The 23607-nt window shown below is 45.3% G+C and overlaps 1 protein-coding gene across 1 annotated transcript; it reads right to left on the minus strand.

The window, feature by feature from the left end:
• Nucleotides 1-13778: 13778 nt before the first annotated feature.
• Nucleotides 13779-14633, minus strand: LOC144326711 (transmembrane and death domain protein 1-like). The gene has a single exon (XM_077923470.1). The coding sequence runs from the start codon at nt 14631-14633 to the stop codon at nt 13779-13781; it is 855 nt and encodes a 284-aa protein (XP_077779596.1).
• Between the last annotated feature and the right edge of the window lie 8974 nt (nt 14634-23607).

The raw sequence follows: 23607 nt of genomic DNA on the forward strand, positions 1-23607 counted from the left end.
GCCCTGGACACAGAATTGACCTGCGCCTCCATGGACAGCTGTAAGTCCAAAATGACTCCCAGGCTGCACACCTGGTCCTTCAGCGGCACAGTTACCCCCAACCCTGTCTTTAGCATATGTGCCGCCGGGGTGCAAAGATCTACCCAGCATCCCCAAATTTAGGTTAGCCCCCAAATTAACATAATTAATGCTTATGTCAGACACCACGCTTACACCTTATCTCTTGTTGTGAATGACAAGCGCCATCATTGAGTCTGACAAGCACGGTGCGTCTTTGGTAAATGAGCGCACAAAGTCAAAAGTCCTTTAGTGAAACAGTAGGTATACATTTCAGCAATACCTAGATATATATGTATTTTGTTTTTCTAGCTTGATCAAAGTTATGTATTATTTCATAACGGGTAGATAGTTAAGAGTTTAGGCGGCTTCAGTGGCGGGCGCTGGGCGCCCCCCAGAATTCAGCACCCGGGCGCCCCACACCCCTTCCACCCCTGGATAAAGACGGCCCTGGTTACCTCATTCAGGACTACACCTGCCTGCCTGCTGTCTCCCAAGAACAGTACTTCTGTCTTGTCAGGATTCAACCTCAATCTGTTAGCTGCCATCCATCCTCCAACCACCTCCAGACACAGGATCGGTTTCTAGAGCCACAACGGGCGCAGGAATTCTCCAATGGTTTGACTTCTCCCCCCCCCTTTTTTTTGCTTTAAACAAGTACATATAAATATAGACAACCAAAATTACAAAGGAAAATTCCTTAATAGTAATGAAAAAAACTAAAAAATATATCAAAGTACACGACACAGAACATAAGCAACTATGGGAAAGAGAAAAGAAAAATAGAACAAAAACCAAAAGAAAAAGGAATATGAGCCAAAGCAGGAAAGATCATCTATTGTACACTTCTGTCAAGCTCACAACAGATCATTATTCTTATCAATTCTCTCTATCTGCATTCCAAAGGAATCCCTCCTCTTGGTATCAGGGAGCATTCGAGGGTCACCAGCAAGGGTTATAGTGGCAAAACACTGGTAAGATAAGAAGACACCCACTAAAGTGGAATGGGTAGTCAAATTGTGCGAGTACTTGGAGCTCGCAAAGCTGACAGATGCAATAAGAGATAAACCTAAAAGATTGGTGAAAGAAGAATGGGAATGTTTAAATAATTATTTAGGGGACAAGGGCTCCAATGGTTTGACTTTACCCCCGAAGGCACACCCTTCGATTGTCTTCCGAGACAGACAGATGCCAACTAATCATTACTCAGAGAAGAACTGTTGAAATTAATGGAACTAACTTCGTCTGCATAGCTCAGTTGGTTAAAGCATAGTGTTGATCATGCCAAGGTTGCAGGCTGAATCCCTGTATGGGACAACTGCACATACCTGCAGGGCACCTTCCAACTATGATTCTACAATTCTAGTCATGTTCATTAATTTCAGCAGGTTTACTCTGAGTAAAACTTAGTTGAATATCACCCAATATAAACTGTTAATGGAAGGTGAAGAGAATTAACATGAAAATCAGGACGAATTGCATTCCTTGATTTTCCTCCAGTCGATAACTGTGAGAAATACCGTATTTTTTGCTCTATAAGACTCACTTTTTCCTTCCTAAAAAGTAAGGGGAAATGTGTGTGCGTCTTATGGAGTGAATGCAGGCTGCACAGCTACCCCAGAAGCCAGAACAGCAAGAGGGATCGCTGCTTTCGCTGCGCAGCAATCCCTCTTGTTGTTCTGGCTTCTGAGATTCAGAATAATTTTTTTTCTTGTTTTCCTCCTCCAAAAACTAGGTGCGTCTTGTGGTCTGGTGCGTCTTATAGAGCAAAAAATACTGTAAACTCAGCTCAGCACTTCCCCATAGTTTTTCATGGAAGAATTACATGTGAGACCTTGGAGAGCATAGTACTGTACTGTATTATGTTCTACGCTAAGTGGATCAAGGATTTGACTTGGCATAAGGCAGATTTAAATGCACGGGTCAAGACATCCATCCATTCCTCCATTCCTCCACACTTTTTAAGGCATGAATTTGTTTCCTGGTCTTCTGGCAGATTGTCAGTTCTTTAACATTGGTAGGCTGCAAATGATTCAACAATTTGCGCGGGATGTGGTAGGGGCCCTGAAAACTGCCCCTGAGCTCTTGGTTGAGAACGTAAAGTTGAAAGGCTTACTTAACACTCCCAGGAGAAAGGACTGCCTACTAATAGCATGGACCTTATTGAACCGACAAAGCAATCTCTGCAAATTTCAGTCAATGAAACCCTTTCATTAGTCTCAAAGTGCATTTAGGATTTAAAACCCTATTTCCTGATTGTCGGCTCTTCCTTGCATAGTTTTACTGTAGCTAAATCCAATGCTTTTTCCCCCTAAATTTTTTTTAGGAGTACTCTCATTGTGACTCAAGAAAACCACCATTTTATAGTTCAAATCGGGAAAAACAAACACAGTGGTACCTCGGGTTACAGACGCTTCAGGTTACAGACTCTGCTAGCCCAGAAATAGTACTTTGGGTTAAGAACTTTGCTTCAGGATGAGAATAGAAATCGCGCGGTGGCAGTGGGAGGCCCCATTAGCTAAAGTGGTACCTCAGGTTAAGAACAGTTTCAGGTTACGAACGGACCTCCGGAACAAATTAAGTTCTTAACCCGAGGTACCACTGTACACTAAATGAACAAAAGTACAAAGATTCACAAAAGGTTTAGGGGTATGAGTACCCCTGCATCCCGTTCCCCCTCCCCAGAAAAAAAAAATCACTGGCTAAATCTACACACTTTCAGAAACAAACATCAAACAATTGAAGACTCACAGATAAGGCAGAAATTCTGGTCATGGTAATAGAGTGGTTGGGGCAACCCAGTTGGATGAGTGGGGTATAAGTAAATAATAATAATAATAATAATAATAATAATAATAATAATAATAATAATAATAATAATGGCAGCAAAAGGAATGAACCATTGGAAAACCATACCTGAGGTCGTTGTGGATTCTCCATTGCTTGTGGTCTTTAGAGAAAACTGGAATCTGTCCTCAGAGTTTGCCAGAAAGCTCAGTTTGATTCATTAACAGCGATCTCTGGGGAATATACACTGATCCGGTTCCTGCTTTGAGACCTAGTCCTTCAGGAGGTGGTCTTTGCACCGCCGCTCCCTATCTCCTTGCCAAGACTTACCCTGAAGTACTCCAATCTTCAGCCCTTGTTCCTCCCTTTGGCTTTCATTACCGCATTCACTGGGTGGAGCATCATCCTGAGATGCGAAGACATGTGGAAGTTTTCGGACACAGCCTCCTACCGCCCCCAGGGATGAAAAGAGCTTCGGCCTTGGGCCCAAGATGGGGATTTAGACTCCGGAGCTGTGACAGCTTGCACGTTGCCGTAAGCTTAGCTAGGGAAGACATCTTAATTTGCAATGTTGCTTAAAACGGCTCTGAGCAGGATTTGGAAAGTATTTAAGTCAAGGGTTAAATTTAGCCTCCCGACTCTCATTTGCTTATTTATACATGGGGTTCCTGGACCTAACCAGCGGGAACGAAGCGGCTTGGAAGAAGGAAGCCATTGGATCCAAGAGATGGAGAGCACTTCATGCTCTCTGATCTCCTACAGTTGGCGTTGACTTTGCACATGTGGTGTGTATTCTGGCAGCCGGGAAAGCATCGCTCAGCTGGCATTGAGCTGCAGAACTTGTCAGTTGATAAGGGCGCATCAGCAGCGCATAATAGGCTGCTGGTTGGTAAGTCAGTTGTCAGAACTGACCTAGAGGTAGATAAAAGCAGCAAGTTGCTGGAAATCCTGGCTCCAGGCCTCCGTATTCAGTCTCGGATTTACGTATCAGCTAAACAAGCTATAGTTTAGGGCCCCACTTTCTTGGGGCCCCCCAAAAAAATTACAGGAAAAAACACCTGGATGTACATTTTCAAAATATAAGATAATAAACAAATAAAATAAAGCCTACATACAGAAACAGTGTTTTGTGTTGTGTAGGCTCCTATGATGTAAGTAATGGGCCCCATCTGCTTGTCTGCTCCCTAAAATATCACTGGTTTGCTCCTTTCTATATGTAGGGTCCCTACATTCTGCATGGACTTTGCATTGCTCATGGACTTTTCAACAATTACTTTGATAAAATACATACAAAGGTCACTAGCAACTCCTTGGCCTCATCCTTCACCCCCAGAGGCTTCCCATATAAAATGTGTTGCCTTGGACAAGAAGGGCTCTCCCTGCCTTACAGTGGTACCTCGGGTTACATACACTTCAGGTTACATACGCTTCAGGTTACAGACTCCGCTAACCCAGAAATAGTGCTTCAGGTTAAGAACTTTGCTTCAGGATGAGAACAGAAACCGTGCTCCGGCGGTGCAGTGGCAGCGGGAGGCCCCATTAGCTAAAGTGGTGTTTCAGGTTAAGAACGGACCTCCGGAACGAATTAAGTACTTAACCCGAGGAACCACTGTATTTTGTTATGTGCAAATGTCTTTAGATACCTGTTAGGTCCGGAAGTTACCATAGAGCATATATTCAACACAAAAAACAGTGGCAATTTGTTGTTGACAAAGGACAGGTGTGGACATATAAAGGGCCCCATTACCTTCAGGAGTTTAGGGCCTCATCAAACCTAAATCCGGCCGTGACAGGATGGGTTGGGGTTTAGCAAGGTCCAATGAGGTTCTCAGACTCTTGAGAGTCCCATGGACAGCAAGAAGATCAAACACATCCATTCTTAAGGAAATCAGCCCTGAGTGCTCACTGGAAGGACAGATCCTGAAGCTGAGGGTCCAGTACTTTGGCCACCTTATGAGAAGAGAAGACTCCCTGGAGAAGACCCTGATGCTGGGAAAGATGGAGGGCACAAGGAGAAGGGGACGACAGAGGACGAGATGGTTGGACAGTGTTCTCGAAGCTACCAGCATGAGTTTGACCAAACTGCGGGAGGTAGTGGAAGACAGAGGCGCCTGGCGTGCTCTGGTCCATGGGGTCACGAAGAGTCGGACACGACTAAACGACTAAACAACAACAACAACAATGAGGTTCTCATGTCATATATATGTTCCTGCTTTGCCTACTTCCTGGGTCCGTGTTCTGGCTAAAGCAGTGTCTCTATTTTGCCTTTCAGACAGATGTTGGTACCGCTTGCCATCTTGTTTTTGCCTTGCATCCCTTCCGTCTTTTCTCAGGTTACAAAAAGTCCTCCTTTTTTCAGGGAAATGGATGCGTAGTCTCAGCAGGCATAGATGGCTTTAGTGCTTCTTGTCCATCTTTTTAAAAGACTGGGCTTTTAACCCTTTTGAGGGGTGCATTTTAGGACCATATTTTTGTTCTTTTTATTATTATTGCTGTTGGAGGTATAAGAGGAGGTAGACTTTTTTAGGAGTTAAATTAACATTTTTTGGCCTGCAATAGCGAACATAATACAGGAAATAACAGGATATGATATAATATAACAATATAGGAAATAACAGGGTATGTTTTACCCAGTAAACTCTTCCGTATGTTACAATTGGAATTAAGCAGGTTTTTGCTTTTCTGTTGTTGTTGAGAAATACAAAGGTTTGGTCCAGTCAATAGGCTTGTTACCAGCAGAAAAGCTTTATTTCACCACAAACGCTTTTGCTGCTCTCTTGTTCTGTTATAATGGCAATGGTGCCCACCTGAGAGGTGCCGGAACTGAGTTCTAGGACTCAGCTGCAAATAAAACGTTTTAAGTCTGTTGTAAAGTACATTATACAAATGTGACACAAGATGGCGACGGTGAGCTATGGCAAGTTCAGCAGCTTCTCTTTCCAGTCTTTCTTATGTGGACATTCTATACAAGATCTCAAAGTAGCTGTTTTACTACAAAGGAATTTCAGAAATAGACTGGAAAGAGAAGCTGCTGAATTGCAACTCATTACCAAACTTAAAACCATGGAGAGACCTGGTCTGAACAAAGACATTGGATTCTTATCTCATTATACATGACAAAGCCATTTTTCACCTTCTCACCCCTTGCTTTTTCCTATAAGACCTATTGCAGTCCTTAAGAGTCGTCAACAGGCTCATCACAGCTATCTGCCAATCACCCATTCCCACCACCCTTCTGAGTAATACCCCTCCCCACCTTCTCACTATATAGAAGGATCTGGCAACTTCTGTTTCAGTGTATCTGAAGAAGTGTGCATGCACACGAAAGCTCATATCAAGAACTAACTTAGTTGGTCTTTAAGGTGCTACTGGAAGGATTTTTTTTTGTTTTGACTATGGCAGACCAACACGGCTACCTATCTGTAACTGCAATTTTCACAATGTTTTATATATGTGTGTAGATTCCACCCTGGTGAGTTCTGGTTTTCTCAGCTGGTTGGGTCTTATATACACACAAACCAGTGAAGGTATGTCAGAGCAGTCAAAAGGAAAGGGGAAAAAATCCTTTAGTGGTGGAAAGGCTCCAACAATTTTGAAAGGGTTTTGGCTCTTGTTTGGCTTGATGCTCCCCATCACAACCACCAAGCCACATATTTCTTGGTGGGAGAGCAAGCAAGATCTTTTAACAAACTTTGCATAACATCCAGGTAAAGAGCAACCTACTGGGACACGGGTGGCGCTGTGGGTAAAAGCCTCAGCACCTAGGGCTTGCCGATCAAAAGGTCAGCGGTTCGAATCCCCGCGGCGGGGTGCGCTCCCGTTGCTCGGTCCCAGCGCCTGCCAACCTAGCAGTTCGAAAGCACCCCCGGGTGCAAGTAGATAAATAGGGACCGCTTACTGGCGGGAAGGTAAACGGCGTTTCCGTGTGCTGCGCTGGCTCGCCAGATGCAGCTTGTCACGCTGGCCAAGTGACCCGGAAGTGTCTGCGGACAGTGCTGGCCCCCGGCCTCTTGAGTGAGATGGGCGCACAACCCTAGAGTCTGTCAAGACTGGCCCGTACGGGCAGGGGTACCTTTACCTTTTAAAGAGCAACCTGCATTGTCAATTGCCATCCCTTCTTCTTTTTATCATATGTGGTGGTCTTGTAGTAAGGGAAATGATATATAATGAAATGAAAAGGATGTTTAAAATAACCTTTGTAAAAACAAAACAAAACAAAAGACAAAACCAAACCAAACCAAACAAAACACAAAACCAAACCAAACCAAACCAAACCAGAAGCTTTTCTTTTGGGAATTATAGGGACAGAACTACCTAAAATGTATAGAAACTTATTCATGTAAGCTACCACAGCAGCAAGAATGTTACTTGCCCCCAAATGGAAAGAAGCAGAAGTCCCAGCAAAGGAAGAATGGATACAAAAGTTCATGGGATCTGCAGAAATGGCGAAACTTACCGGAAGAATAAGAAATCCAGAAAACAAACTTTTTATAACAGAGTGGAAATGGTTTATTGAATATTTACAGATAAATTGCAAACAGATGAAAACATTGGCAGGATTATTGTGGCAACCCGCAGTTTTGTAAGATATATATTTAAAGATGAATAAATGAGCAAATGAAGTTAATTTGGAGATGGAGAAGATATTGGAAACAAGTTTAAGGAAGCGCAGAAAGAGCGGGTGTTGAAATGTCGAAACGATTGTAAAATCAGTGAGATGTATCAACTTGAAAAGTATAAAAATTAAAAATAAAGTCAATTGCTATCCCTCGCTCACCAAGCCAATCCCTTTCTGGGAGCTGCGGATGAAAGCAAAATGCGGAGGTGATATCCGCCCTTGTGACTCTGACATGCAGTCCACGTGCTTCTGAGATAGACAATTAGCTAACCTTCTCCTCCTGCCTTAATGCAAGGAAAGGACCCGGAGCGGCTTAAGGGCTCACGGAGGTTATCTTAGGGAGCCGTGCATTATAATCCCATCCCTATGAGCTCAGCAAGTTCTGAGCGGGTTATGTCACTTCTGAACCCTTAGCAGGCTGGAGGTTAGGAGTACTGTTTGCTCTTTTTCTCTTCCTGCGCTTGCAAGCATGCTTCCTGCAACATCTCTGCGCCATGTATATTTAGCATTGAGATCTGCAATAAAGTGTTGCAGAGTGGAATGTTCCTGCTCAGCATTCCTTAGGGAATACGCCCAGTCCACAATGAGCTGTTTTAGGCTCATTTCCCCTTGGGGTTTATTTTCGAAAGGTTGTGTGTGTGTGTATAATTTTGCAAATCGCAAGAGTCATCCCCCCCCCCCCCCCAGGCTGCTGAAAATAAGTTTGCTCTTGGTATACAGGATGTTGGTTAACAGCTTAGGAGAACATTTGCATCGTGTTATTTAAATACAGTGGTACCTTGGTTTATAACCACAATCCATTCTGAAGGTCCGTTTGTAAACCAAAACAGGTTGTAACCCAAGGCGTGCTTTCGCCAATGGGGCCTCCCCCCCAAAATTGTTCATAATCCAAAATTTTTTTTAAAAAAATGGGTTGTAATCCAAAAAAAGGTTGCAAACCGGGACATGCACTTCTGGGTTTGACGTGTTTGTAATCCAAAACGTATGCAAACCAAGGTACCACTGTACAGTTATTAGACTATGGCAGCCAGGCATTACCCTAAATCTGAAGAAACACGTCTTAAACAGCTCAGTTTCAGATTCTGGTCGGTAGCTGTATTGGTCCGGCGCAATTGAAATAAATAAATAAATTTTAAAAATTGTGCAGTAGCACCTTAGAGACCAACAAAGTTTGTTCTGAGTATAAGCTTTTGTGTGCATTTTTTATTTATCTCATTTTCCCAGTCTGTTCTGATCTGCTTTCTGCTTCTCCAACGGCGCCCCCTTCTGGTCCCTCCTTCAACAACAACAACACCCTCCCTCAGAGGAGAGGAACCAGGGGATGTTAGATAATTACATACCCTCCAACATTTCTTTGATGAAAATAGGGATGTCCTATTCCATAAAAATAATTGAAAAAAATATTATTTATACCTGGCCTATCTGATTGGGTTGCCCCAGCCACTCTGGGAGGCTTCCAACATATATAACAACATAATAAAACATTAAATATTTTTTTTAAAAAACCTTCCCTATACAGGGCTACCTTCAGATGTTTTCTAAAGGTTGCATAGTTACTTATCTCCTTGGCTCAGAGGCGTCACAAAACTCCATTCCCTTCCAACATTTCTTCAATAGGGGCCGTTCTAAGAAAAACTGTGACATTTCGGGATCAGGACGGCTTTTGTAAGTCCAGGACCGTCATTGGAAAATTTGGACACTTGGAGGGTCTGCAATTACTGGTGGCATCACACGCTGAGGCGAGCCTGCATAAAGGTAAAGGGACCCCTGACCATTAGGTCCAGTCGTGGCCGACTCTGGGGTTGCAGCGCTCATCTCGCTTTAGTGGCCGAGGGAGCCGGCATACAGCTTCCGGGTCATGTGGCCAGCATGACTAAGCCGCTTCTGGCGAACCAGAGCAGTGCACGGAAACGCCGTTTACCTTCCCGCCAGAGTGGTACCTATTTATCTACTTGCACTTTGACATTCGAACCGCCGACCTTCTGACTGGCAAGTCCTAGGCTCTCTGGTTTAACCCACAGCGCCACCCATGTCCCGTTAGCCTGCATACTGATGTCCAAATACACATCAGAGTTACTAGAGATCAAGGAGCCTAACACAAAACTGGCCAGACCTGCATAAAGACCATCAAGAAACTGGCAAATCGGGTCCTCCCTTAAAGAGGGCACGTATTGTGGTGAGACCTGGAAAACCGACACCCTGTGTTGTGGGTGGGTACAATTGGTCAGCCACAACACCCGATTGGTAGGTCCCTCGTAGCTGGGAGCAATCCGGCCAATGGGATGCAGTCTAAACTGTTAAGTTGTGGGTGAACATATCAGACGACACAGCAATTCTTCAAACAGCTCTTGTTTATTCACAGACCCAGAACAGAACTGAACTGAAGGGTTCAGCCAACCTGCTTATATAGAGCTCCACTACAACGCAACAGTAACAACTTTCTGTAACTATCCAATCACTGAACGTCACTTTCAATTCCTTATTTGCATATGTGGACCTGGGTGAAAACTATCTACATTTTCCCTTCTGGCCCAGGGTGAGAACTTCAGTACATACCATAAACGGTTTGAGGGACCTATTTAGGAACACCCACCCACCTCTCCCTACTTTTAGGGCTTTGCGCTTGACCTTGCTATGCCGTTGTGTGTTGTCTGTCGTTGGGACAGGGGCACGGCAGGAATTTCCCCTACTTGGCTGGTTGGCTGTTGCCATTTGGGTTTCGCCTGCCGCGTAGGAAATCGTCACAACTTGTAAGGTTGCGGATAGGCTCCGGTTCAGGTGATAGGGATGGGAGAATGCTCTTGCCATCCCTATGTGAAGGGTATTCCGTTAAAGGAATCCAGGGACTCAATGGTTTGGTCAACCCGTGAGAGGGGGTTGTGCCCGTGCCTGAGTCCAGGGGGACATTTGGGTGGCAGAGATAGCCTGTTCCCGGCTTTCCGCTTATCCAGGTGTTCACCCTTGACTGGCCTATGCTGGTGCCCTGGGTCAGCGCTACCTGTATGGCAGGGAGCTAGTCGAACCAGAGTCTATGCAACCAGTCACTTTCTGTAATCAATAAATTTGTGGCCTAAATTCTGCCAAAAACCAAAACCAAAATTTGAATCAAGTGTGAATTTATTTAGGGGGGAGGTTTCTAGGTCTGAACACTCAAAACAGTGATTAGTGGCAAGACTAGCTATGGGTTAGATCTCCCTCTCCATTCTATTGGGTTGATTGTTTGATTCTTTTTCATACATATTCTTGTAGGGTTTTGCAAGAAAGAATAAAACAATTAGAATGACTGGCAGGGTTTCAGACAGGAGGGATTCTCAGCCGTACCTGGAGATGCCAGGGACTGACCCTTGAATCCACAACCCCTCTTCAGATGTGTTTAATACATCTGTTTATTTAATATGTATTTGGGTGATTTATATACGGCTTCAGTACTTCAAAAAAGTCTCTCAGCGGTTTACCACAAATTGCCACAAACAAGTACAAAAAAAACAAAAAAACCATTCTGAATTTTAAAGCAGCACGGAACAAAATATCACAGATAAGTGCAGGCAGTACAGTTAAAATTCCACATTTTAGAGCAGGGCAGAGCAATGAGAAACATCAATATATAAACATCATCATACTAGCAGTGCCCAGAATTTGAAACGTCAGTGCAGCTCTCAAGCAGTTAAGCACAGCTTCCAGGAAAATGCTTAATGTGAACCACTATCTGTGCCTGGCGAAGACAAAGTGGATCCTGAATCTGGGCAGATGAACTCAAAACTACATCTTGGCAGCTCCTGCCTATTCAGTGGGATGGTTTTGTCTGTCACGGCCTACCATTCCCTCAGTTCTGGCATCAGCTGCAGCAAAAGTCCAAAGGCACCACAAGGTGGAGTTGGTTGACTGCAAATCTGAAGGCAGCCCTATGCCCTGGAGAGTACAAAGCAGCATTTAGGATAAGTGTGAAGTCCACTAGCAGGAGAAGCATGGCTGAAGGAGGGACAACAGAAACACTGTGAGTGGTTGCTGCGGCTACCCTTTTCCTTCCATTTTCCAGCCAGCAACTCAATGCAAAATCCAAAATATAAGAGGCAGTTATGCAACCCTCTGAGCCAAAGAGACATCTGAAGGCCGCCCTGTACAGGGAAGTTTTTTTAAAAAAATGTTTGATGTTTATTATTATTATTATTATTATTATTATTATTATTATTATTATTAATGTTGGAAGCTGCCCTGAGTGGCTGGAGCACATCAGTCAGATGGGCAGGGTATTATTATTATTATTATTAATAATAATAATGATAATAATAATAATAATAATAATAATAATAATAATAATAATAATAGAATAAAAAGGTAAAGGGACCCCTGACCATTAGGTCCAGTCGCAGATGACTCAGGTTGTGGCGCTCATCTCGCTTTATTGGCCGAGGGAGCTGGCATACAGCTTCCGGGTCATGTGGCCAGCATGACAAAGCGACTTCTGAACCATAGCAGCACACGGAAACACCGTTTACCTTCCCGCTGGAGCGGTAGCTATTTATCTACTTGCACTTTTGAACTGCTAGGCTGGCAGGAGCAGGGACCGAGCAACGGGAGCTCATTCGTCGCAGGGATTCAAACCGCCGACCTTCTGATCGGCAAGCCCTAGGCTCTGTGGTTTAACCCACAGCGCCACCCACATCCCTATTATAGAATAGGACGTCTCTATTTTCATTGGAGAAATGTTGGAGGGTATGTTCTTCTACCAATGTGAAGGGTTCGTTATTACTATATTATCAAATGATTTGTATTGATTTTACAAATTCATTCACACCCCGAATCACAAATAATAAAAAATTACACAAGATTCTTCTGAATCTCAAGACTTCCCTCCGTGGGTTCTTTAACTAACATTTTCAGCTGCATTCAGTCCTTCATTGTCTCCAAAATCTATAAATCTATGTAACATTACAAGAGTTTTTTAAAACCTGCCAAAGAGTTCAAGTGTTTACAGTGGTCCGTCAAATATAATATAAGTTTTTCTCACTCTGAAGTTTTGATCCTCTTGGTTTTTTATTTTCCTGGTCATTCTTGCCATCTCTGCATAATCCAATATAGTGGTACCTCGGGTTAAGTACTTAATTAGTTCCGGAGGTCCGTACTTAACCTGAAACTGTTCTTAACCTGAAGCACCACTTCAGCTAATGGGGCCTCCGGCTGCGCCGCCAGAGCACGATTTCTGTTCTCATCCTGAAGCAAAGTTCTTAATCTGAAGCACTATTTCTGGGTTAGCGGAATCTGTAACCTGAAGGGTATGTAACCTGAAGCGTATGTAACCTGAGGTACCACTGTAGTTTAATCTGCCAGTCCACCCTGGTAATGAATGGTTTAGTTAACCTTGGAGTAGCCTAGCCCTGGCTCTAGCTATTGCTACTCAGGCCTCTCATTGCATCTGAGCAGCGACAGGAATTGGCGCTGGGGTGAGTTAAAAATCGTTGTGGACCTTTAAAGGCGCTATTGCCGTACTTCAAAATTCTGATTACTCTGACGGTCTGCCCCTTCTTAGAAGTCTCTCTTTCTCTCCCCCCCCCTCTGTGTACCAGCTGACAGTCTTCATCCAATATCACATCTCTCTTATCTCTGCCATGTGTGCTTAATGTTTGGATGCGCTTTACTGTGTTAGGCTGCAGTCACAGGATCGAGAATAGGGCAAGGTAAAGGTAAAGGACCCCTAGACGGTTAAGTCCAGTCAAAGATGACTATGGGGTCGCCACGCTCATCTCGCTTTCAGGTCAAGGGAGTCAGCGATTGTCCACAGACAGCTTTCCGGGTCATGTGGCCTGCATGACTAAAACGCTTCTGGCGCAATGGGACACTGTGATGGAAGCCACAGTGCACGGAAACGTCGTTTACCTTCCCGCCGCAGCGGTACCTATTTATCTACTTGCACTGGTGTGCTTTCGAACTGCTAGGTTGGCAGTGGTAGTGGTAGTCAGTACCACTCTGACTAGCACTAAACTTATCAGAAGTTTGCCATACACCATCTTGAATCGGCACGTTTCGCTATTCCACAGACTGAAAAGAACACATAGCAGCACAATTAAACATTTTAATAACCTTCATTCCGTTAGATCATTCTCAATGGGCCCAGGGCATATGTCCTCCCCTTTTGCCCTGTGATATTCCTTCACCTACTGTCACTGCACAACAGGAGATTGTACCGTGCGCCCTGAGTCGGCGAGGTGTTCAACTGAGTCAAGCCTGAGCTAGGTAACGGGCTCAAAACAAAACATCCGCAAGCGAATTTATTTAATGAGATCAACTTCCCTGCAGAATTCACCGGGAGCTGCTGGGGTCACTGTTCATCCTCTGTAGCATCCTCTTCTAAGGAACTGTCCGGGTCCTCCTCGTCATCTATAGAGTCTTCAACGGCTTGGTTGTTCCAAATCACCGTCAAGTTCATGTTCTGCCGAGCCGGGGTCGCACCGTAGCGAAGGCCGCTGGCAAAGAGGCATTGCCCCAGATTCCAGCAAATGACGTAATACACGGAAATCAGCCAGAGGACCAGCCCCGCCAGGAAGCTCACGACAAGCAGCCGGGCCGCCGGTAAGACGCACTGCTGTAGGGTCAGATTCTGCAAAGCAACCGGGAACAACTGGAGGAGGAAAGCCTTGAGATCCCAGCTGCCCTCCTTCACAAAGGTCTTGCGGTCTTTGTGGATGGGCCCGTAACGGCTCCTGCGGGTGGGCGCCTTGTTTTCAACGAGGAGGGCCGACGGCTGAGCGCCCGTCACCACCGTCCGATTTCCCTCTGCGTCCCACTTGGGTTCCAAGCTCCTGTTCTTATTGAGGCTCTTCTTCAGCTCCCTGGAGACATCGGGGCGCCCGATCTGCCGCAGGGCTCGTGCCAGGCGGTCCCAATCGATGGCGCCTCTCTGTAACTGCAGCCACTGCTTTAGGCCTTCTTTGCACTGGTCCATGTCGGATATACCTTCCCGTTGGCCGGCAGGATAGAGGTCCTCCTCTTCTGACGGACCCTGGGCATCCTTCTGAGGGGTGGCAAGCCGGATGTAGAGCTCGTGGCATTCTTCCGGGTTCAGGAGCTCCGAGACGCATCCTAGCACTGTGGCCTCGGGGTCATTAGCTGCCATCTTAACGTAGGTCATGTGTGTTGCCAGCAAGAAGAGAGGGAGTCCAGTTAATGCCAACATGGTAGAGGAGATGGGAGTTATAGCCTAGGGTCAAGATCAGCTCTGGTCTCCTACATTTAGCACGGGGTGTGTGTGGCTGCTGGACTTGTCATGTTGTCCAGCTCCCTGTGTCTCTGTGCCTTGCACACCCCTGTTCCTGCAGCCTCTCTGGGCCCCTATGAGGTCAGTGAAACCTCATAACCTGAGCTCACAGCTCCTGCTCAGAGATTATTGAAGCTTTTGCTAGGTGGGCTGCTGAGGACTGTATAGACTCCAAAGGGTAACATCTGTTAAGTTGTGGGTGAGCATATCAGACGACACAGCAATTCTTCAAACAGCTCTTGTTTATTCACAGGCCAGAACAGAACTGAACTGAAGGGTTCAGCCAGCCTGCTTATATAGAGCTCCACTACAACGCAACAGTAACCACTTTCTGTAACTAGCCAATCACTGAACATCACTTTCAATCCCTTATTTGCATATGTGGACCTGAGTGAAAACTATCTACAGTATCCCCCTGCTGGCCCAGTGTGAGAGCTTCAGTACATAACAACATCTGCCCAGATGTTTATGATCAGGAGCTGTGTTTACCTTGGTCAAACACCCACGGGTGAGACTCATACTGACTGAGCTGTGATGCCTGGCAAGCAATTCTCACAGGACCACCAGGAATAACTTTGTGGCGAGGCATGTTCAGTGGGTGGGTGGGTTCTAACAGCAGGGAGAGCCAACATGGTGCCCTTCAGATGTTGTTGGACTACAGCTCCCATCAGCCCCAGTGAAGGAGGCCAATGATCAGGGATGATTGGGGTTGTAGTCCAATATCGCCCGGAGGGTGTCCCATTGGCTACCCCTGTTGCAAAGCACACAAAGTAGGAAATTGTTATGGGGAATGGAAAAGATGGAATCTGGGAGTTTAATACAAGCAGGGGACTCGGCTACATCGGTGAAGAAACAGTGATTTGAATGCAACACCAGATGGCGCCAGAGAGCAGGAAATTTTAAAACACGGTTTTCCATATAGATTTTTCTTTTCTTTTGTTATAACGATCTAAATTCTGGCTTATTTATAGTGGGGGTTTTCCTGTGTCTAGATCCACCCCAGGACTGTGTGGCTGATGGAAAAGATATGATGTATATAAGGCCATTCTTGTACCTATGGGACCGCCTCTCCCGGTATGCCCCACGGAGGACCTTAAGGTCCATATATAGCAACACCCTAGAGGTCCCAGGCCCTAAGGAAGTTAGATTAGCCTCAACCAGAGCCAGGGCCTTTTCAACTCTGGCTCCGGCCTGGTGGAACGCTCTGTCTCATGAGACCAGAGCCCTGCGGGATCTGATTTCTTTCCGCAGGGCCTGTAAGACAGAGTTGTTCCACCTGGCCTTTGGCTTAGAATCAGTTTGATTCCCTCCCCCTCTTTCTTTTTCCTTTCTCCTCCTATGAAAAGGCTGCATCCTAATGTTTTAATGTTGTATTTTAATCTTTTTAAATTGTATTTTAAGCAACTTGCTTTTATTATTGGTTGTTGGCCGCCCTGAGCCTGGTCTTGGCTGGGGAGGGAGGGGTATAAATAAAATAATAATAATAATAATAATAATAATAATAATAATAATAATAATAGTAATAATAATAATAATAATAATAATAATTCTAGAGATCATGGGAAGGGTCTCTTGAAGCCACTCCCCTGCCAGGTATCTGGCTGCTCCCTCTTCACTTTCTCCCTCCTTTGTTCACATTCCTTTCTTCAAGCTAAATGCCATGCTAAGGCTGGCACTGCCATTATCCACATTTCTAACCCTTTATCGCTCTTCCTTGGATTGGATTCTGTTTGGTTTGTTGACTGCTTCTCTCTCTCTCTCTCTCTCTCTCTCTCTCTCTCTCTCTCTCTCTCCATCAGTATTAAACAACAGGAGTCCTGATCACAGATCTCAAATAGCGTGGCCCTAAATTGCATACATTTCTTTATCATTGCACTTTTATTATGGACAGGCAAAATACGTCAATTTCAGTTTCTAATTTTTTCCGTCTTAAGTTCACTTGTTCACACTCAGTTTGCTTCTACTTCTTTTTTTTAAAGTCCCTATGAAAGTTCATCAGCGCTGTAGTGCAAATTACAGTGGTACCTCGGGTTAAGAATTTAATTCATTCTGGAGGTCCGTTCTTAACCTGAAACTGTTCTCCCCCCCCCTTCCCCCCCAAATTTTTTAAAATTGATTTTTCACATTTATAACAAAGATAACATACAAAACGCACAACAAGAAAAAACACATTACAATACAATAAAACTAAACACAGAAAAGAATTATTTTTTCAATATCTAATTCTCATAACATTGATAACTGACTTCCTCGATTCCCCTCCAACTGAATTTCATTATATCACCTGTATAACAGTTCTCCAAATTCATATTTCTAATAATATTAACTCCTATCATTTACTAACCTCTTCTCCTTTCTTAATATTCTAATCCTTGATATTTACTAACACATGTTCTTATTCTACCCCTAAACTGAAACTGTTCTTAACCTGAAGCACCACTTTAGCTAATGGGGCCTCCTGCTGCTGCCGCACCGCCGGAGCACGATTTCTGTTCTCACCCTGAAACAAAGTTCTTAACCCGAGGTACTATTTCTGGGATAGCGGAGTCTGTAACCTGAAGCGTCTGTAACCTGAAGAGTATGTAACCCGAGGTACCACTGTACTTCTAAAACACATATCTTTGTCTGCAATTTCTCTTAATGTACACATTTTCGCAAAGCCACTTTCTGTAATACATTCTTGAATGTTGTTTTCACCAACGTGCATTTACGATCACATTTCTAATCACTTCCAGTGTTTCACGCTTGGGTTTCTTTGCACTGTAGAGCAAAGTCGTGCGTGCTACGCTAAGAAAGGGACGGATCTTTAGCGCAGAAGGAACAAAAGTCATCAGAGGGTTGTGTGAATGACCATGGATGGTGTGTGTGTGTGTGTGTGTGTGTGTGTTTGGGACCTTTCTAGGTCCCAAATTCCACCCTACCCCCCACTTGCAAGATGAAGCCATTCTTTGGACATGGGAGCATGGGACTCGGGCACTAAATCATAGCCAACCTTCTGCAGGAATTAAAGACCTGATCTTTCACCTTTCTGATCAGGGTGTGGTGGAAACAGCGAATCTGGTGGTCTGATTTGAGGTCAGCTGCCCTTCAGTGCTTGGTCATCACCATCACAAAAACGGCACTATAATTTAGCCAGGAAGGGAAGTTGGCCGATTGATTTAGATCCCTGGAGGTGTCTCCTCTAACCTCACCCCTCTCAGAACCAGGTCAGGGCTGGGTTATGGGCAAAGTGCAGCAAGCTGGAAGGGGGTCTGATATCCACCTTCCTGCAGCTGGTGTATAAACACCATAGCCCCTGTGTCTTCTTTGTGGACAAGTATCCAAGCCTCCTCCGAACAGAATTATTTAACCTACTCAGTGGCCATTGGAACAAGTTAGTAAAGGGATTAGCAGGGAATCATCCCCCTTGGTATCATTTCACCCCCTTTTGAATACTCATATATTTATTACCTCTGTCCTTTGCTTTTTGGTACCCAAAGGCAGTTTGCATATTGCATTAGGAGCTTGAACTGAAAAGATATTTGAGTACCTGGGTAAGTGTAATGCAACAAGAAATTAAAATCTGCTTCAGGTAAACAACAGAGGGGCTTGATTTGTGCTGGAGAGTCGTGTTGCTCTGGAAAATTCATTTTATCAGATGTTATTCCATCGGTTCTACACCCCAGTCAAGAGGAAGCTTAGAGGTGGAGGTGTAATAAAAGCACTTTAAGCATATTTGGAAGTGGGGTTTTTTGAAATAAAAACAATCAAAGGCTTAATGAACTTAAAGAGGTGAGCGATGGGAATAAATAGTATTGATGCAAGGTGATTAGTGCAATGATTTGGGTTGCTACAAGCCACTGGGAACAACGAGGTCTTCTTTCAAACTAAGAAATGCCCAAGAAAATTGTGACAGGCAGCACTGATGTATAAGCAAATTGACATATTATAAAACAATGTGGGTTGGTTAAGAAACAATAAAAGAACCTTTCGGCGATTGGCAGCCTTTTCTTAGATATTGTAACATAGCAAATCTATTGGAAAATGCGAGGCAAGAAGTGTTGAATGTGATATAGAAGTATTATTGAACATGCCAAACAGAATATAGATTTTTGAGTTAATTTTTATGAGCTCCCCTTTAATTTACTAAATTGGATCCCTTATTTTATTGCTTTTTTCCTCTAGCGGTCCTTCGCTAGAAGGAATAATTTGTAGAATGTGTACTCCTTGTATGGATGTCCTAAATGTTTTTGTGGCATAATACAAATGTAAATAAAAATCTATGAAACTGCATTCTAGCAGTTAAAGGAGCTACTTAGGGCGTTTCCAGACAGGGGCTCAATGTTACAAATGGGTCACTGAGGTATCACAAATGTTGGGAGCAGGTTTTTTATTTAGGTATCAGATTTTCCTCAGAAAGGGAAAATCCAGAGTAAATAGGGGGTGGCGGGTGTTAAGTTGTGGGTGAACATATCAGACGACACAGCGATTCTTCAAACAGCTCTTGTTTATTCACAGGCTCAGAACAGAACTGGGCTGAAGGGTTCGGCCAACCTGCTTATATAGAGCTGAACTACAAAGCAACAGTAACAACTTTCTGTAACTATCCAATCACTGAACGTCACTTTCAATTCCTTATTTGCATATGTGGACCTGAGTGAAAACTATCTATAGTATCCCCCTGGTGGCCCAGGGTGAGAACTTCAGTATATAACAGCGGGGTTTGGGAGAGGGCTGGCCTTTTGATGCCAACAACATTGTGCTGGAGTTGCAAAATAAATGATTCCGCATCAAATACTCATCTGGAAGTACCTTGACAAAAGCACCCTTGTGTTAGGGGACCAGCCAGCAATAAATCACACGGTGTAAGTGAAGTTAACTCTATATGAGCAGAAACAAGGCCTGCTCAGGAGAGTCATGCCTAATGAGCACAGCAACTCTTCTCAGTAGGTCTTGACCCAATGAGGTCCCTGGGGTGCTTCCCAAGAAATCTGAGACTTCACTGATGTGCTTATCTTTCTTTGCCCCTCCTTCCCCATCCTACGTCTGGTCCTGAAAGACCAGGAAGGAGGGAAGCTTGACACCCAACTTGGGGTGAATATGCACAAATGCAGCTACACATACAAGTTGGGCAAACTAATGTGGAAATGAATTAGACCTTATGTGCCGGAGAAGCCGTTTATTGGTCGGGAATGCGCTTCCAAATTGAAGACCTAATAGAATCATGTCCCAGATGACTTCAGAAATAAAATCCTGAAACAGCTGGTGGTGCGTCATGAAATTCTGAAAAGACATTTGGTAGAAGCAGGGCACGGTTTTGAAGGAATCTTCTTCAGGCTGGTTACTATTCCAGACGAATGGACGTATGTTTTCTTGAGGACATCACAAGTAAATCAGTAATCAAACATTCCATGTCTCTGTTGATAAGCCATAGTAGACCACAAGCAATCAGAAGGGGCTACACACTTGGATTTTGATCCAGAATTTTTCAGCATATTTGCCAAACGAAAGAGGAGGATGCCCGTTATTTTCAGTCCAAAGCAGGCGGTCTCAGGGTGCTGGAGAGTCCACTTCCAGCTTTCAAGGCCCTGAATCAGTGGGGGCTGGTGCCCTCTGGAGCCAGAGGGATTTCTAGGAGGTCAAGGGGCCATTGCCAATGAGGTCACAGGGCTTCCGGTTTTCTCCCCATCCTCTTCCCTTGTAAAGATACTTAAGCAGTGCAATTTTACAAACACTTAGGACCTAACGCAAGTTTGGTTCAGACACACTCTCTGCTGACAAAGCTGCTTCTGCAGTAAGAGGAAAATTATGTGGTCTCCATTCTGTTCACTGAATCATAGATGTAGAGTTTTGCTGCCTAGGTGCGGATGGGTCTAACAATACTTTTGGACTGAGATTGGCTGAGTGGCGCAGAAAACTCATTGATCAGAGAATGAGAGAGTTCCATGAATTTATCCAGGGAGAGCATCTCTTAAGTACAAATGGATTACAGGAAAAATGTAAACAAACAGGAAGAATGTAATTTCTAATGTGGCTATTATGATAAAATGATATTTTTTTTAAGGAGGGTGCCAATACCATTGCCAAGGGCGCAAGGGACCCTCTGGCATCAGAACTCCCAACAGTGCCAGGCAATTGGTCCTAGACATCATTTAAATTTTCTACAATGGAAAATTAAAATGGAAGCTAGACCTTGGTCAAACCCAGACATGTCCTGGCAAGACATGAAATCCCAGGCGGCCACTTCCACTCACTGTAGACAACCTAGTGCACTCCAGATGTTGTTGAACTACAACTCCCATCATCCCTGGCCATTGGCCATGCTGGCTAGGGCCATTGGGAATTGTAGTTGAACACCTCTCGAGCACACCAGGTTAGCTACCCATGGTGTTTCCCAAACATGGGCCTCCACCTGTTCTTAGACTACAGTTCCCATCATCCCTGACCACTGGTCCTGCTAGCTAGGGATGATGGGAGTTGTAGTCCCAAAACATCTGGAGGGCCGAGTTTAGGAAACACTGGTAGGCAACACTGATCTAAATGCACCAATGGCCTGAGTCTGTGTAAGGGAGTCCCCAATGTCCTTATGATGCAATAGAGGAGATGCCAGCTTCTGAAGAGCCAAGAAGCCAGTGAATATACCGTAACACTTGTTTATTTATTAGAAATATGTATAAATATTTAGGAACAGCATGGCAGCATACAGTTTATTATAGGTGTTCTATTAAAATGTTTGTTCAATAGGATGTATCAAGCCACGCCCAAACGGTATCGTAATATTATGAATCTCTATTGTGTGCCCCCACAGGGTGTTTCCAGACAGAGGGTTTAATTTTGCAAATATTGATCTATTGCAAGCAGATCATGGTCAACATTTTTTAACAAACTCATTGGATATCCCTCAGAAAGGGTAAATCTGGAATAACAGGTGGCAGGGCTGGAAGGGGGCAAATACGGGTTGGCATTTTGATGACGACGAAGCCATGCAGATGCCGCAAAAAACTATCTGGGCTAAAAATCATAGAATCGTCTCGTCTAACCTCCTCCAATGCAGCAATCTTTGGCCCAACATGGGGCGAGATCAGGAATCTCATGCTCTACCAACTGAGCTATCCCACAGGCTATGGAAGACTTCCCTTTCCCCCGTCAGCCGCTGTTCGATGTGTCTGTTTGTAGGTACCAAATAAATCCCAACTTCAGGGTTGATCCTCTCTCTCTGAATCACCCCTCATGCCCCTCAAAGCCAGGAGAGCGAAGGCTGGAAGGGGTGCCTCTCTCTCTCTGTCTCTCTCATCCCCAAACACACATGCACACACATAAATGCTCTGGTGGGATCTCTGAGCCTCATGAATAAGCAAACAAAAGTGGCCGACTCTGGCCTCCCTCTGTTACGATGAATCAAAGCCCCACAGCCCAGAGTTGCTTCGAGAGGAGGGAAGGGGTGTGACGCCGGGAGCGACCCAGGGGCTGCAGGCATTTAGCGTGACTAACAGATTTACGAGGGGGAGGGAGCCCAGTGGTCGCATCACATTGCCTTTTTAATGAGCTCTCCAGCCCATACAGTAGCCTCTTTGTAGCGGACAATGTAGCAGACATAAATTTTTGAGGGATGAAGGGGGTGGGATGGGGGGCGCTTCTGAAAGATTGCTAGGCCAATCTCTGAGCCTACATTGTCCACCCGAGAGCACCCTCGGTCGGGCCGCCAGGAGGGCGAGATCAAGGCCTTGCCCCCCATCAATATCCCCCCATTTTCCTTCGGGGAAGTTGTGTGGGATGCTGTGTCAGGTCTTCCTGGATGGAGCCACACGCTTACAGGTGTTGCCGCGCCTGATTTGTGGCCTCTGATGGAGTGGCCTCTGGGGAAGAAGGGCGACGCTGTTGTTGAAGGGGCATTTCCTAGTCAGAGATCATGGTGAAGAGGGAAAGGCCACGGGCCCAAGGGACAGGACAGCGCGGGGCAGTCCAAGGGCAGAGGGAGATTAAAGGTTATGGGGCTGGCGCTTGTTGGAGACAAAAGGCAAGGCTCGGTGGATCACAGGGCTAATCAGATCTGGAAGTGTTTTATATCCTCGCACACATGCATGCACAGACATAAGAGGCAGCAACCTCAGGACAACCCCGTCGAATCTGGCATGGGAGTCCGCTCCCTCCGGCGTCCTATTTCCGGTGGTAGCCAGCCCGCCCAACGCTTCAGGGAAACCTACAAGCTGGGAGCGACGGCAATGGACGTCCTCCATGGTTTGTTCCCCCAGCAACTGGTCTTTGCAGATAAAAAGGTAAAGGGACCCCTGACCACTAGGTCCAGTCGTGGCCGACTCTGGGGTTGCGGCGATCATCTCGCTTTATTGGCCGAGGGAGCCGGTGTACAGCTTCTGGGTCATGTGGCCAGCATGACTAAGCCGCTTCTGGCGAACCAGAGCAGCGCACGGAAACGCAGTTTACCTTCCCGCTGGAGCGGTACCTATTTATCTACTTGCACTTTGATGTGCTTTTGAACTGCTAGGTCGGCAGGAGCTGGGACTGAGCAACGGGAGCTCACCCCGTCGCGGGGATTTGAACCGCCGACCTTCTGATCAGCAATTCCTAGGCTCTGTGGTTTAACCCACAGCGCCATCCGCGTCCCTGTCTTTGCAGATACACTGCCTGTGAAGGTGGAGGTTCCATTTGGCAGCTGTAGCCGTAGCAGCTCTGGACAAGTGCCAGGAGTGGCTCACTGCCACAGACCTGTGGCATCGCCGCCATGCACTTGGTACAGCGCAGGGGAGAGGTGGAATGGTGAGGTCAAGGCAGGGCAGGTGCCCTGGCAGAGCCAAACTGGTGCCCCCTCCAGTTGTGACCTCAGAGTCTAGCAGCACTCAAGACTTGGAACCTGAGGCTGCAGAGTCTCCAGCTGAGGAGCTGAATTCGGAGCCTG

Source organism: Podarcis muralis, chromosome 2 (genome assembly GCF_964188315.1).
Source record: "Podarcis muralis chromosome 2, rPodMur119.hap1.1, whole genome shotgun sequence".
Lineage (NCBI taxonomy): Eukaryota > Metazoa > Chordata > Lepidosauria > Squamata > Lacertidae > Podarcis > Podarcis muralis.

Coding starts and splice junctions, on each gene's coding strand:
- LOC144326711 (XM_077923470.1), bottom strand. CDS start 14,633: ATGTTGGCATTAACTGGACTCCCTCTCTTCTTGCTGGCAACACACATG.